The sequence below is a fragment of the Drosophila rhopaloa genome, unplaced genomic scaffold (assembly GCF_018152115.1).
Source record: "Drosophila rhopaloa isolate 14029-0021.01 unplaced genomic scaffold, ASM1815211v1 contig_2, whole genome shotgun sequence".
Classification (NCBI taxonomy): Eukaryota; Metazoa; Arthropoda; class Insecta; order Diptera; family Drosophilidae; genus Drosophila; species Drosophila rhopaloa.
In genome coordinates this window covers 16,476,840-16,492,163 of record NW_025335083.1, presented here as the reverse complement: position 1 = coordinate 16,492,163, position 15,324 = coordinate 16,476,840, and the positions used below count along the sequence as shown (strand labels likewise).

The 15,324-nt window shown below is 43.0% G+C and overlaps 6 protein-coding genes and 1 non-coding gene across 9 annotated transcripts; 4 read left to right on the top strand and 3 right to left on the bottom strand.

The window, feature by feature from the left end:
* Positions 1-1,359: 1,359 nt before the first annotated feature.
* LOC108039725 lies at positions 1,360-2,126 on the top strand. The gene has a single exon (XM_017116811.2). It carries the CDS (start codon positions 1,424-1,426, stop codon positions 1,940-1,942), a length of 519 nt encoding a protein of 172 aa, XP_016972300.1. The 5' UTR covers positions 1,360-1,423; the 3' UTR covers positions 1,943-2,126.
* A 256-nt stretch (positions 2,127-2,382) lies between these two features.
* Positions 2,383-4,226, bottom strand: LOC108043586. Of its 2 annotated transcripts, none has more exons than XM_017122358.2 (4): positions 4,065-4,226; positions 3,528-3,941; positions 2,881-3,465; positions 2,383-2,822 (listed from the first exon to the last, which is right to left on the bottom strand). In XM_017122358.2, the coding sequence occupies exons 1-4, from the start codon at positions 4,081-4,083 to the stop codon at positions 2,464-2,466; spliced, it is 1,377 nt and encodes a 458-aa protein (XP_016977847.1). In that variant the 5' UTR covers positions 4,084-4,226; the 3' UTR covers positions 2,383-2,463. The 2 variants fall into 2 exon arrangements, with proteins under 2 accessions (XP_016977847.1, XP_016977848.1); XM_017122359.2 differs by having other exon boundaries at positions 2,887-3,465.
* Positions 4,227-4,584: 358 nt separating this feature from the next.
* LOC108043584 (exosome complex component RRP41) lies at positions 4,585-5,430 on the top strand. Its single transcript, XM_017122356.2, has one exon. It carries the CDS (start codon positions 4,655-4,657, stop codon positions 5,402-5,404), a length of 750 nt encoding a protein of 249 aa, XP_016977845.1. The 5' UTR covers positions 4,585-4,654; the 3' UTR covers positions 5,405-5,430.
* Positions 5,431-5,594: 164 nt separating this feature from the next.
* LOC108043585 (peptide chain release factor 1-like, mitochondrial) lies at positions 5,595-6,922 on the bottom strand. The gene has a single exon (XM_017122357.2). The coding sequence runs from the start codon at positions 6,858-6,860 to the stop codon at positions 5,682-5,684; it is 1,179 nt and encodes a 392-aa protein (XP_016977846.2). The 5' UTR covers positions 6,861-6,922; the 3' UTR covers positions 5,595-5,681.
* Positions 6,923-7,323: 401 nt separating this feature from the next.
* On the top strand, positions 7,324-11,143 carry LOC108043583 (actin-binding protein IPP). The gene is made up of 5 exons (XM_017122355.2): positions 7,324-8,175; positions 8,230-8,421; positions 8,862-9,706; positions 9,766-10,021; positions 10,133-11,143. The coding sequence occupies exons 1-5, from the start codon at positions 7,723-7,725 to the stop codon at positions 10,265-10,267; spliced, it is 1,881 nt and encodes a 626-aa protein (XP_016977844.1). The 5' UTR covers positions 7,324-7,722; the 3' UTR covers positions 10,268-11,143.
* A 187-nt stretch (positions 11,144-11,330) lies between these two features.
* On the bottom strand, positions 11,331-11,526 carry LOC123037857. Its single transcript, XR_006417664.1, has one exon. It is a non-coding gene; the product is annotated as a U2 spliceosomal RNA (small nuclear RNA).
* A 482-nt stretch (positions 11,527-12,008) lies between these two features.
* On the top strand, positions 12,009-15,263 carry LOC108042379 (leucine-rich repeat-containing protein 24). Of its 2 annotated transcripts, none has more exons than XM_044459786.1 (4): positions 12,009-12,083; positions 12,731-14,558; positions 14,630-14,914; positions 14,970-15,263. In XM_044459786.1, exons 2-4 carry the CDS (start codon positions 12,884-12,886, stop codon positions 15,008-15,010), a joined length of 2,001 nt encoding a protein of 666 aa, XP_044315721.1. In that variant the 5' UTR covers positions 12,009-12,083; positions 12,731-12,883; the 3' UTR covers positions 15,011-15,263. The 2 variants fall into 2 exon arrangements, with proteins under 2 accessions (XP_044315721.1, XP_016976105.2); XM_017120616.2 differs by lacking the exon at positions 12,009-12,083 and adding an exon at positions 12,354-12,439.
* The last annotated feature ends 61 nt before the right edge of the window (positions 15,264-15,324 follow it).

Below are 15,324 nucleotides of genomic sequence, written 5' to 3'. Positions count from 1 at the left end.
GCCTAAGCGGATTTATTTCAGGTGGGCTTGAGACCAGCCCTCAGAAAAACCAAAGTCAATAAGCAGGAGCAGGAGTATGAGTTGATATTTGTTCAGTTGAAGTATTACAGTGAAAGATTGTCGCATTGTTTGATTGTTTCCTTTTATTGTGTTGATCAATTTCCATCTGTTCTGGAACGGAAAGAATCGATTGCATGGGGTCCTCGAAGGTGTTTCCTTTTTGCAGGGGGAATGACCTTAGTTTGGTAAAAAATTGACAATACCCTACCAGGAAGTGCTTTCACCGGTGATACAATTATATGTTACATGGAAAACTATTGAATCAACAGTTTGGTGGATGGGAAACTGCAATCACTTACATATAGCTTTAATAATACAAAATACAGGCGACATGGGAAACAAACTCCATAAAATTAAATTAAATATCAATACTATAATTTGATTTATTTTTATAAGATGTATCTAGTTCTGAGAAACAAAAAAAGACTCGCGTCTTTGAAAACCAAGACTATTTCAAAACTTTTGTTACTTCTCTGTTTCTTTTTTAGAATGTATTTTCACAATACATTTGACCATTAATACTGAATTAAAAAATTTTATTTTATTGGATGAAAACACATGCGTTAGTAAAATAATTTGATTGATCAATTTATTAATGACTAACCAATTATATGAAACTAGAAAAAACAAATCGAATCTGTCTAATCGCGTAGATCAATAAATGATGAAGAACTCAAGCTGGAAAATAAAATAAACGTGAAAAGAAGCTATACGATACTACGAAATAAATCCCTCTGACGGACTAGAGCGAGCACACACGCAACAGTTCGGGAAAATCCCAATAAATTTCCATTCAATGACCATTGTGACTAAGAAGCGGCTGGCATTTGCTTGAAGGTATCCCCGAATACCCAGGACCAGAACGTAATGAGCCAGATTAGCGGTAAGCGAGATAAGATTTAAAATTCCGATGCGTCGAGGCAACTTGCGACCATCATCAAAGAATGGCAAGCGCAGGCGCTGGAAGATCTCGAGGTATAAGATTGTTCTCGAGAAACGCATCGGGGAAAATTCCAAGAAAAACCGGACAGACCTGGGAGAGACAAAAGAAGGTGCGAGCCCGTTGCAGCAAATGAAAAATTAATTACAAAGGACTTTCGGGCGAGCAGGTAGTCGGTCGCAGGTAGTATAGGTGTTGCCGAAATCCTTTTCTCCTTACGGCAATGCTAACCTTTTGTCAACGAAGATTTTCCCATAAACAAGGCGCAGTGGGCCTTAATGATAATTTCAGGTAGGACATCTGATATCGAGGGTATAAAAGCCGGGTTGCGCAGCGGCAGGAGCAACAGTCGAGCCTTAACAGCCGTCGAGAAAACACCTTTACAATCACGAAACTCAAACTTGAGATCTACAAATAGCAATCATGGCACCTTCGAACATGGATTACCACAACGATTCAAAAGTTATCGAGAGCTACACGCACAAAAAGTTCAAGACTTCGGCCTATACGCACAAAAAGTTTGGCAAGAAGAGCGGAAAGGAGGTTGCCCCCACAGCCGCAGCCACGCCTCTTTTCCGACCATACGCCCTCAGCGAGAATACTCCCCGAAAACGTCGCCAGGAGACGGAGCGGGAAATCCAGCAGCACCAGCATTTGCACCACCATTCACTGCCTCCCACGCCGCCCACAACACCACCACAGCAGCAGCAACATCCAATTTCGGCTACCCAAATTCCAATGACACAACTTCCGGCTACCCAATATTCGGTTACCCAACATCCTATTACCCACTCGCCGGTTTTGAATCACCAGGCCTACGCCTACATAATGCAAAAGCAGCGGGCCGTGCTGCAGATGCGCCAACTACTGAGCATAAATCCGGATGCCAACACCTGGCCCCTGGAATGGAAACAGGCCCTCCAGGCGCTGCTACAAAAATAAGCATCGTGTTGAAGACTGACAAAGAAAATGAATAGATTCTGAACGGAGTGATTTGCCTAGCAACCAGTGATATAGACCTTTAAGTAACCGCCGACAGATTGTACATTATGAACGAAATCAAAGTCCTAGCGTAATTGTACATAACTCTAATTTAAAACATAATAAATCATTTTTAAATCGTAAACTTAAAGCTTATAGTTTCTCATGCATACAGGGGGAACTAAGCAAATGGGCTTTGTGCTAAATAGAAACCTTGGTACTATATTTCTAACTGGCATCATTGACACAAAGTCAACTGAACTATTTTTCCCCCATTTCCCTAAGTTCTAAAATAAATAAATTTTTTGTCGATTTTATAAAATTAAACTTTTTTTTTAAAATTCTAGAAACTTCTACTGACCATTTTCTACCCCTTTTATAAATTTTAAACAGATTGCTGATTGAATTCGAACATTTACTGACAAAGTTAATTAGGGGCTTTTGAACTTAAAACAATTTATGAGGGTCACATTAATTATATTTTACATTGAATTATTGAAGCCTAGGCGGTCAAAGACGGATCCAGATTGATCTCGTGGCTTGTTATGGCCTGCATTCATGCTATTGTACCGCCTTGGCGGGATATACTTCTTCTTCTGCTGCTCTGGTCGCTGCTCTAGTCGCTGCTGACGGTGCGGTACTGCTGGCGGAGCTCTGATGGGGGCGGAAGACGAGTTACTGCCCAGCCTTTTGTGGACGGGCAGCGTGTCCTGGCGCGTCATTAGCTCGTCGCTGCGCATCCGGATGACCTTGCCCTTAACTGGACTAAGGCGACCCTGCGGCTTCTTTGATGGCGATGCCTTTAAGTTGTAGGTCTTCTTGGTGGCATGAAGTTTGGATACTAAGGATGTGATAATACATTAATTAATTACTACTCAGGAGTTTTTATTCAAACATACCCATACCCAGCCTCGATTTTATGTTTGCAAAGTTTTTGCCATTCCTGGCTTTGTAGGACGTCTCGGGTGCTATTTCACGAACCTCCGCTGTTGAGGCGAACTTTACGATCTTTTCGCCGGACCCCATTTCGAAGTCTTCGCTTTCCCCTGTGGAGGCGTAGTCATCCTCATCGCTTCCAAAATCATCCATGCTGTCGTCTTCATCGTCGCCTCGCTTTAGAGGTACCTTGTGTACGAGCATAACCTTCTGCTGCGGCACAGCGGATGTGGCCACCTTCTTGGCCTTGACAATGGGCGAGTTCTTGGTGACGCCTCCGCCCACCGAACGTTGTGTGTTCTTAAGGATCGATTTAATTTCCTTGTTTAGAGTTAAATCCTTAGGCAAGCTAGACTGTTTGCCGCCAAGTCGGGCGAATACCGAATTGTTGCTAGAGGTGTCTGCCACCTTTGACACTCCAGTGATGTGCACGCGAACGCTGCTCTCGCCGGAGCTAGAGACGATACCCTCCTGGGACTCGTCCTCGCCAGTTTGAAGTCGCGAGAAGATGTCCGACTTCTTGGAGCTGCTAACACGATCGGAGTACACTGAAAAGTTTACCAGAAAGAGTTAATTTCAGATTTAGAAGTTGGGTAAACATTAATCTTACGCTTCTCCCGCTTGGCCAGGATCTGTTTGCTGCGCTCAGTGGTTCCCGAGGGAAGTGTCACCTTGTACTTGCCCTCGTGTTCAGGAAGCACTCGTCTCGCCGGTTTGGCGGGCGGAGAAGCTTTCGATTTGGTGGCCACCGGCGTCTTGACCTTTGGCGACACCGGTCGGGCAATTGGTTGGACCACATCCGTGGTGAGTACCTGATCCCGGGCATTTTGCTCGCAGACGGTCTTTGAGTGCCGCAGGATAGCAATTATGTCACCCATCAGGGTGATGCCCATTTCCCGCAAATACTCCTTGTTTAGATCCAGCAGCATGTCGTCCTGGATGCGGTTCTCCACGAAGACGTGTGCGTAGCCGGCTGCCGCTGGAGATGGAATTCCCGCAGCATTGAAGAACTTTACCCAGCGTGCTGCGAAATTCGGAAATAAATCGGTTATTTTCAAAGAATTCTTGTGGGTTTTTATTTTTGTTTTGCGATCACTCGGAAGCGTCTGCTCTGTTTGAGCGCTTTTTGACATAGATGTTAACTCACCTGCACTTGACTTTGACATTGTGCGGATTTGTGGTGCTGGCAAGCACTCTTTTTCACAATAATTAGCTAATATTTAACTATTTTATTCCCATAAATACAGATATTTTGCACTCGCAGCTATTTATATATTTTTTAGAGTTGCCACTTATACGGTCAATTATCGTTGTGCTATAATCGAAAATCGATTACCTTACGATTTTTACAAGTGTTGTTAAATGTCAAAAGTATAATAGTAGGGGTGCTCATCGAATTTAAACAGCTTAATTAATACAAACATTTGCAATTTAATATAATTCATCAGTATTTTTTAACAGTATCTTATGTAACGTAGAAAATCGATTAAAGTAAAAATTTATTGTAAACAAATCTACTAAGTGAAATATATATATACAGCGTTACTAAAAGGCTAAGTAAAGTGTACTCAAAAATGTTACCAAGGTAGGTACCTAGAAAGTAATATTTTGGTATTTTCATCACTGTAAATGTATTGACTTTTCCTCATTTTCCAGCACTCCGAAAATTGTAAACAAACCGCTCCACACGTGTGTTATTTATTTATATTGAAAATAATTTAATTTTTAAAGCCCCAGATGGCCAGTAACTTTGAGCTTCTTAGCGAGCAGGGCCTGCGACTGGACGGACGTCGTCCGCATGAGCTGCGCCACATCAAGTGCAAACTGGGCGTCTTTGAGCAGCCCGATGGAAGTGCCTACATGGAACAGGGCAACACCAAGGTCCTGGCCGCCGTTTATGGACCTCACCAAGCCAAGGGCAAAAAAACGGAATCCAACGATGTGATCATCAACTGTCAATACAGCCAGGCCACTTTCTCCACGGCGGAGCGGAAGAATCGGCCGCGAGGCGATCGCAAATCTCTGGAGTTCAAGATGTATTTGCAGCAGGCACTCAGTGCGGCTATCAAATCGGAGTTGTATCCCCGCTCCCAGATAGACATATACGTGGAAGTGCTCCAGGCCGACGGAGCCAACTATGCGGTGGCCCTGAACGCGGCCACTCTGGCCTTGATCGATGCCGGAATATGCCTGAACGAGTTCATTGTCGCCTGCACAGCTTCACTGAGCAAGTCGAACATCCCGCTAACGGACATTTCGCACTTTGAAGAGGTATCCGGCGGACCCAAGCTGACCGTAGCTGCCTTGCCCACAGCCGAGAAGATCGCCTTTCTTGAGATGAGCGAGCGGTTCCACATTGACCATTTGGAGACCGTCATCGAGACAGCGATGGCCGGTTGCCGTGAAATCCGAGATATACTGGAGGCGGCAGTCAAGGAACACCTGCTACACATGGGCAGTGCAGCCGATTGGGCCAGAGTTTGTTGAAATAAAGTAGTAGTTTCCTTCCATGACTTCATTGTTCTTCTATTGTTCCCCTTTACAAACAAATAAGACTCACAAGTCACACGAACGAGTGAACTTTAGAAATCATTCGAATTTTTCTTCAATCTTGTAAGTTACCATAAAATATTATGTTCAAAAAATATTAGTATGAAAAACCAAAAGCTGATAGATATGAATTTTTCTCTGATTTCGTATGTCTAATCAGACGTAATTTACTTTTAAATCGCAAGCGTATAAATGTAATAACAAGCATGGAGCTCTAGTTTTTCTTAATAGCCTCCTTTGGCGGCTGCCACGTTTCCAACAGGCCCTTCAGTCGTTCCTTTCGGTGCTCTAATTGTAGCTTTTCTATGAGTCCACTGAGTTGTTCGCCGCCCTTTAGGAAACCATCGAGGTTGTGCAGCGTGCCGCCCTGAACCCTGTGGTCCGTGATCCGGTCTTGGACGAAATTGTAGGTGCGAATCTTTTCGTTTCGATTGAGACTTCCCTGTTGTGCTTTCTTAGTGGCCATTTTACTGGCCTCGGTGCTCTCCAGCTGCTGTTGCACGAGTCGCGAACGCAGGCGCTTCATGGCCAGCTCCCGGTTCTTTAACTGGGAGCGTTCCGATTGCGCCTCCACCGCCAAACCGGTCGGCAGGTGGACAATCCGCACCGCCGAGTCGGTGGTATTCACATGCTGGCCCCCAGCGCCACTCGCCCGCTTAGTCTCGATTTTCAGATCCTTCTCCGCGATGTGCACCTGGATGTCAGCTGGTCGCGGAATCACGGTGATCGAGGCGGTGCTAGTGTGCATGCGTCCGGATTTCTCGGTGGCCGGGACGCGCTGCACCCGATGCACGCCCGCCTCGTAGCGTAACCAGCGGAAGGCGTCCTCGCCGGTCACCATCAGGCTGGCATGACGCAGGCCACCAATGTCGGTGGACTCGCTGGCAAATTCCTCCCACTCCCAGCCCATGTGCTCGAAAAAGCCGGTATACATATCGTACAGCTCCTGGGCAAACAGCATGGCTTCCTGGCCACCGGCGCCGGCATTCAGGCCGAAGATAAGCGCCGTATACACTTCGTCATCTGACAGGGTGAGCAGTTCTTGCAGAAGAGTTTGATCCTGCTTGCCCAGCAGATCCACATAGACTTCATTCTCTTCCTGCATCAGTTGGCGCATATCCTCGTCCTTCTCTAGTTCCATGTCCTTGGCACTCGTAATGTGGCGCTCTAGGACTCGTCGTTGCTCCAAGGCACTGACCACGCCCTCTAACTGAGCGAGACGGGCGTAAGATTTGCTGTTTCCAGCGGCATTAACACGGACAGCATAGTATTCCTGGCGCAAGGACTCCAAATATGCCTGCAGCTTCTCATTTTGAATGCTTAGGGGGTCTGTGCTTGTCCACCGGCGTGCCAGGTGGCCGAGACGAAGGTTTAGCAATTTACGCGTCAGCATTTTATGAGATTTTTCATTGAAAATCCAGTAAAATTAAAAATTAAATAACAACAAGTTAGAGGTGGCCGATAAATTATCGGCAATCATATTCCTGTAATCAAGCAATGGTCACACCGTTACCTGGTAGAGATGTGTTCAAGAAAATATTCAATAGATTGTCAATTTAGGAAATATAATGTGTGTTTTGAACATTTTCTTCATTTTGCAAAAAAATTAACAAAATATGCTTCAAAAATTAATTTTTTGTTTCATAGCAGAAGGCAGCTTTGCAAAACAGCTTGGATAAACGAACAAAAGGCTTAAGAATACATTTCTTATATAAGTATACCAAAATACAATTTAAATGCGCATTCATATCGACATTCAGAGTCATACAAAACTTTGTAAAAGCAATATATTCCGTTACCCGCTATCGCGTACTATCGAAACTGAAACTTATCGATATCGATATTCTGGTGGGTGGTTAGCCCAGCTCTACTACCTGGGTCAGCACATACAAAAGTGCATTGAAAAGTTAAAGAAATATGCCAGTTTGTAATTGTTAAGTTATCTGTTTCGTTGTAATGGGGAAAGAGATAAAAAACTGATTTCGGTTGTTTCTATTCGTGAAATGCTAACTCCATTTGCCTGCTGGCATCTGTGTTGCGGAGTGGGTGTGTGTGCTCGCTTTCTGATTGGAGAAAAATGAACGGACAACAACAACGGATGAACTGTGCAGAGTGCAGCAATTAAGTTTAATTAAGCCAAACAATTGGATGTGAAAAGTCTGAGCTGAGCTGTTGCCCCCGAAAAGTGCATTTATTAAGGCGAGTTCCGATCTGTCCCTAAAAAGTGAAGGCAGCATAGCCGCAGAACACACGAAATGCCACCGTTAAAAACATACCAGATACACCACGAATACAATGGCAATCCCAGTCCGAATGCGAATGCCAATCAGAACGCCAATCAGAGTCCCACCAGCGGCGATGGTGACTTCTTTGGCCAGAATCTGGGACTGGGAGCCACGGCGGTCAGCCAGCGCACAAATCTACCCTCCTACTGCAACGCCCAGTATCCGTTCAAGGTCCTCTCCAATCTCAACCAGCTGCGCGAGCAGTCGCGCTTCTGCGACGTGGAGATCATCGCCGGAATGGCCACGTTAAGTGCTCATCGGGCTGTTCTAAGTGCGGCCAGTGCCTACTTCGAGGCCATGTTCCGACCCGAACTGGGGCTTAACGAGGTCAAGCAGAAGTCCGTGGTGCTGCACACCATAGACGGCGACATACTGCACATCCTGCTCGACTTCATCTACACGGGTCGCTGTGAAATTACCCAGGTGAGTCTGGCTACCTGCTCCCCCTGCTCCCTAATCCCCAATCCGTCCTTGCAGTCCAATGTCCAAGAGCTGCTCGCCGCCGCCGACATGTTGCAGCTAAACGAGGTGGTCGACGGGTGTTGCGAGTTCCTTTGCCGCGAGCTGCACGCCTCCAATGCACTGGGCATTTTACGCTTCGCGGAGGCCCACAACTGCGAGTCGTTGGCCAAGAGTGCACTGAACTTTGTCCACGCCAATTTCCCAGCGGTAAGTGAGGGGCACTTAAAAGGCTTGGCTTATTAGTATACTATTCGAAGAAAAAAGGTCTGGTGAAAAATACAAAACCTTTAAAACCATATACATAGGTCTTTCTTGAAACAGATAACAGCCATTGAAATTTAATGTCAATTCATAGGTTTTAAAAAAATAAAATCCATCATTTCAAAAAAATTCACACATTAAAACTATTTTTAATCAAAATTAATCAAAAAAATTACAATTAACATTTGAATATCAAAAAAATTTTGATACTCCCACGGAGTTCCCTATCTTTTTCCCACACCAGTTTTTTTTTTTTTTTTATAATTTGGTGGATTCCCCAACAGTTAAGTTTAATTAAACAGAGAGCTGGGTCAAGATAATTATTATCAGTATAACCCATTACAATATTATTATTAATAGCTTTGGCCTTACTGTTTTCCGAACAGATAACTCTGGAGGATGAGTTCCTAGAAACCCCACAGACTCTGCTCTCGCAGCTACTGAATTCGGAGCTACTGCGTGTGGACTCGGAGTCCCAGGTGTTCCAGGCAGCTCTACGCTGGATCAAGCACGATGTCACGCAGCGCCGCTGCTACGTCTTCGATGTCCTGTCCCATGTTCGCATGGCTCTTGTTCCAGTAAAGGTGATCGACAAGGCTCTAAAGGACGACTGTCGCGACATGTCGGTGAAAATAGCATTGCGCTCCATTTGTCGTGACATTGCGTCAAAGCGAGGTCAATTGGTACCGCTGCGCGTCTGCCCTCGGCAATTGGCCAAGAAGAACATCTATATCATTGGCGGATCTCATCGGGACACGCCGCGCACCTGGAACTCGGCCGACTGCATCTTCGAGACGGTGGCCAAGTTCGACATATTTCGGCGCGAGTGGACGGAGACGGCACCCATGGAGGTGGGTCGCATCCTGCCGGGTGTGTCGGCATTGAATGGCAAAATTTACGTGGTGGGAGGAGAGCGGGGCTCACAGATTCTGGCCAATGGCGAGGTATATGATCCACAGAACGACGTATGGCAACCGATTGCACCGATGATTGTGCCGCGCTGCGAGTTCGGACTCTGCACCATGGGCGGAAATCTGTTCGCCGTGGGTGGCTGGATCGGGGACGACATAGGCGGCTCCATGGAGTGCTATGATCCGGAGCAGGACCTCTGGAAATTGATGGGCAGCATGCCGCAGCCTCGATTCAGCATGGGTGTGGTTAGTTTCGAGGGTCTCATCTACATTGTAGGTGGTTGCACAACAACAACCCGTCATCTGCCGGATCTTATCAGGTATTGAACGATATAATTTGATGTTTTATGATAGCATTAATCAATAACATCCATTGCAGCTACAATCCGGTGACCAAAGAGTGGACCGAACTGGCCCGCATGCAAACGGCCCGCTGTCAAATGGGCGTGGCTGTTCTGGATCGCTATTTGTATGTGGTTGGCGGCAGTAGTATTAGCCAGGACATTCTCAGTTCTGTCGAACGCTATAGCTTTGACGAGGACAAATGGACGACCGTTTGTGCCCTGAACGTTCCCAGAGCCATTCCTGCCGTGGCCGCTGCCGATGGTCTACTTTACGTAGCTGGCGGTGATCAGGTAACAATTTCTCAGCCCCAGAAAATGAACAGAATTATTCCTATGCTTGCGGTTATAAATCAATAATTTCAAATATAAAACCTTTAATATTTTACTTGTTTTCTCTTGCAGCCCTGTGAGGTAAACTTTTACCGAGCACAAGTGACTATCAATGCTGTTGAATGCTATGATCCGCTATCGGACACCTGGAAAAATTGCCCCGATCTACCAGTTAGCCGTTCGGAGGCTGGGGCAGTGGTTGTTTAAGAACTGCAGAGATGGTCAAACACAAAATCTGTCGTCGTTTTAAGCATAACCCACACGTAAAACACTCTTTAACTGTAGCTCTATGGCATTGTATACGTTACACTCATCACAAATCTCTTCCCTTTTTTTCGATTTAATTGAACGTAGTGGTCTCTCGCCAAAGATATGTAAGCGCGTTGTTACGGTTGATGTTGTTTGTGGGAGCATAGCGCAGCTATTCACCAGTTAGTACACATGCTAATAGTTAGCCACGAAGGAATCAGCCAGCCTCAGATTGTTCCGTAGTTGAAGTTGTCCTTTATAAAAGCGAAACCAAACACCGAAAACTAAGCATTCACTTTGAAAAAAGTATATTAACGTATCGTAATTGCTGAACATTATTTGAATCGATTATATGTTTATTTTCAAATTATGTATTTAATTTTATTGTTGAATGCGAAATGGAGTGTTAGGAACAATTTTTGAGGAGCCCTTGAGATGAGCGTGTCTCCACTGAACTTTGTAATTGTATGGACTTAAGGGGCGTTTTTTCATCTTCATGTTAACTAAATATATTCTAGCCTTGCAGTATTGCAGTGCTGTCCGCACATTTGATAATTCTTTTCTCATCTGCATTTAAACGTCAAGAACACTTTTAGATATCCAATAATTATTTGTGGTGAAAATGCATTTTTAAGTATTTTAATTGTCATAAATAGAAGAATATACTTTGAAAGGTTATTTATCATCCATCAAACAAGAATCTTTAGCAAGAAGGTGAGAAAAAGTCCCTAACTGTACCAAAGCAAATTAATACAAACAATCAAAAAAAGCGAACTGTATTCATAATAGGTGTATTATCGAAATAAATATACGAATTATTAACTAACAACTTAATAGTAGACTTTTCATGGGTTTTTGATTTACTTCAACTTATTTCTTAATCAATCATGTTTATTTTTAAACATGGAATATGGCCATCGACTTAATCCTCCACCACACAACCAAACCAAAATGGTTAGCTAAATATTGGTAGAAGATATTATTATTTTAATATCTTCAAATAAGGTTTTCAAATTTATTATTAAGTTGGGCCGAAATCCCGGCGGTACTGCAATACCGGGCCAACCCGCGACAGAGGTGGAGCAAGCTCCTAGCACTCCGTCTGATTCCAAAAATCAGTTTAACATTTGTTGTCCTCCAATGGAGGAACTATCAGATGTTAAGCTGATAAGAACAGATACTACACTTTGATCTTAGCCATAAGGCCGAGAAGCGATAACTAGTACTGGGAAATCAACAGGGTCTCCATGACCAAACTGCTAGAACCTGTTGGGAATTGTAAGTATGCGCACACGAAAAATAATTCGACGTTGCTGTAGCCTGCTTTTAGGGGTAGGTGTTTTGTTTTCTGTAATGCACAAGGAGGCAACAAGAATCTCTTCTTATTATTTTATACTAATACTATAATTGCAGAGACCGGTTTAAAACAGCCCTGCCATTAAGGACACCAACTCGTTAGTCATATTATTTTTGTAAAGTTAAAAAATTAACAAGGTGATATTTAAATTAATGGCATATTTTGTGTGTGTTTTAATAAAATTATTTTGGCTTTGTTTATTAGTTCAAACGAAATGTGTTTATTTGCTAAGTATTCTGAATAAAATAACAATAACTCCAATTCGTTAAAGTCATATTGTTTTTTAAAGCTAAAAAATTAACCAGTTAATATTTAATTTGCTGGCATATTTTGTGTCTGTTTTAATGAAATTGTTTTGGCTTTGTTTATTAGTTCAAACAAAATGTGTTTATTTGCTAAATATTCTGAATAAAATTGGTAAGCCCTTCTTTTTTAAAGATGTTAAATTTTTTTAGAGTAAGCTATTTTTATTTTACAACTTTAAAGAAAAGAAACTAATGTTTTTTTTCTAAACCACCACCCTTTTTTTGTTTATAAAGAAAAACAATGAAAATAACAATAAACCTAATGTTAATTTACATTTAAAGAGCAAAAAAGTGTGATGGCTACTTGGCATGCGCCAATGTAGTATCTCTGTTAACCCTCTTGTAAGTGGGGCAGTATAAAATTAGAAAAACAGTTGATGGATATACGCCGAGGTCTTTAGATGAATTCGTTAAGCACCAGCCGAAGGCGTGGCAGTATAGTAAATTTATATTGTATTTCCATATCTGGTAAGCCAACAAAGTGCAGCTTTCTTGTCATGGCCAGTGTCAATTGTCTACACCCCATTTTCCACTGATTTCATTTGGTACTGATAAAAAGAAAACAGGGAAAATGGCCTTGAAGCTACAGTTCCCTTGGCTAAGGTAATAGACGCCATGGGAATTCGATATCATACAAAAGTATCTACGAGCATCAAAAATAACATGTCAAAAACTCGGAATCACTGAAAAGTTTTCTGTTTATTTAAGTTTAATCAGAACACAAGCTAAACAAAATAATACAAAATGTTCACTTTACAGGATGGATCTCGGCATTTTAATGCAAGACGGAAATTTTAATGATCCCGGACACTGGACATGAGGAATAATTAAATACTAGCGTTTAGATGTGCGACAACAATAACCCAGAATAACTGGGGTAGAGATTGACGTTCCGTTCCTTAAAAATACTCAATGGCTATCAAGCTTAGCTTCGATCCATGTAGTCTTTCCTATAAGCACTTGTCGCTACTCCTTCTAAAAACCTTCCTTTTGTTACTCATCCTTCGAAGTGCCAGTGCAGACTGGTTAATGGACTGTGGAAACTGTCACTGCAAATGGAACTCCGGCAAGAAGACAGCCGATTGTCGCAATTTGAGCCTGAGCGGGGTACCAGAATACCTTAGTCCGGAGGTTCAAGTGCTGGATCTGTCACACAACCATATTTTTTACCTGGAGGAGAACGCCTTTTCGACCACCCACTTGCAGAATCTGCAGAAGCTTCTGATACGTAATGGCACTCTGAAACATATACACCAGCAAAGCTTCACCCAACTGCAGATATTGATTGAGCTTGACTTGTCCAATAATCTTCTGCAAGAGTTGCTACCCAATGTTTTCGACTGCCTGTCCAAAGTGAGGGCCATATTTCTAAATGGAAACCTGATACAAATACTTCCCCAAGGGGTCTTTCGCAACCTTAAGTATCTGCACAAGATCGAGCTAAAGCGGAACCGCCTGGTTAGAATCGATGCCCAGGCCTTTGTGGGAGTGCCGCTGCTATCACAGATCTATCTGGACAACAATGAACTAACCAAACTAAGAGTGGATTGTTTTCAGAGCCTTAATAAACTCACAGCCTTATCGCTGGCCGAGAACCCGTGGAATTGTACCTGTGACCTTCAGATGTTCCGTGATTTCGTTATAGACATGAATCTGTATACTCCGCCCACAGCATGTCATTATCCTTTGCAGTTGCGGGGTCGCCTTTGGATCGAAGATCAGCCTGAGGCATTTGCATGTAAGCCAAAGATTGTGTATCCTGCACTCAGTACTTCCATTAACACTTCCAAGGAGAATGTCACGCTTATATGCCGCGTGCACGGATCTCCAAATACAGTCATTGCCTGGGACTACAATAATCAAGTATACGAGACTCGCTCTAAGCCGGTAAAAAGTCTGCAAAAACAGCGTATTTATATAGAAATGTTGCGGGAAAATGTACCAAAGGTTCAAAATTTTGGGCATTATGTATTTGTTTCGCGTCTCACCATAGTAAATGCCAAGAAAACCGATGAGGGTGTCTATACATGTCTAGCGGAAAATCCTGGAGGTAAAGATTCCGTTCAAATAAGTGTGGTGGTACAAAAGGACTTGCAGCGGATTCCGCTGATTGACACGAACCTCTTAGCAATAATTTGTCTCATTGCCATGGGATTTCTCAGTATGTCGATCCTATTGTCATTGGTGACATGCTTGATCTTCAAGCGATTCAAACCATTTCATCCTAGTCAGCATGCCTTTTTGCAACCAACAAGTTATCCTGCCCAGCAATTAGGTTGTGATGATGTTGCCGGGATCAGCGCCTTAAGTTCGGGTGTTATTCAGGAAAAGAAGACTGTGTTGGATCCAATGTGTGATGCTAATGGAACATCGAGTAAAAATTACAATTTATTCAATGCGACCAGTTTAAATGACAACGAAATGTACCTAGACGATCCCCTTGCAACTAGAAAAACTGAAGGCGTAAGATTGAACACCAATAGTTATTTTGGATATCTTGACAATCAGGCAGGCCCTACTTCATCGCGGGATCGGGGGCTCTATTCAAACAATGCGGGTTTAAACAATGAAGAGCACAAACAAAAATGTGAGAAAATACAATGAAATATGTTTATAATAGGGAGTTATATTACCTACTTCCTTTTCTTTTTTTCCCAGATAAGCTCGACGGAAGTCCTCGACACTTCGATGATAAGAGTTTCTCGCTTTCTACTGGCAGCTCAAATAAGAACAGGCAAATCGAAGAACATCAACCGGACCTTTTGCCCTCCAATGACCCCACTGCCTTTAGGAACAATGAAGTAAAGCAAGGAAAGATTAATCCTCGTAGCCAGTACAATACCAATGTGCAAAAGTACCTTAAGGAGAAGTATGGCAGTGTTCGGATAGATGGTAATAACACTAATAAGGACATTAGTGAAAGCGAACTGAAGTCCCATTGCGGTAAGAATTTTCTTAAGAAATTAAAACTACCAGCTGATTAATTTGTATATCCTAGCTGACATGGACAAACCGCCGACATCTTCGAAGCCACCGTAACTTCAACTTTAGTCTGTCCCTGGATTTTGAATCTTAATCAACCCTACCTCTCTGAGAACTCCACGAGTAAGAAAAGACGCAGAAGAATCGCATCCCTTGAAGTATAATCAAGAAGAAACGTACCTCGCCTTATTTCTATTAGTAAATTATGTATTTTAAAAGTACTTATAAGAATATTTATTTACACAATTCTAAGTGTTTTAGCCCACGCACTTAAAGTGAAAAGAATTAAATCGTACAGTTTTAAGTGATGCCTTGAAATAATAAGTCTACAAATTTAGACAAAAACCTTAATAAAACACATAATTATTTTT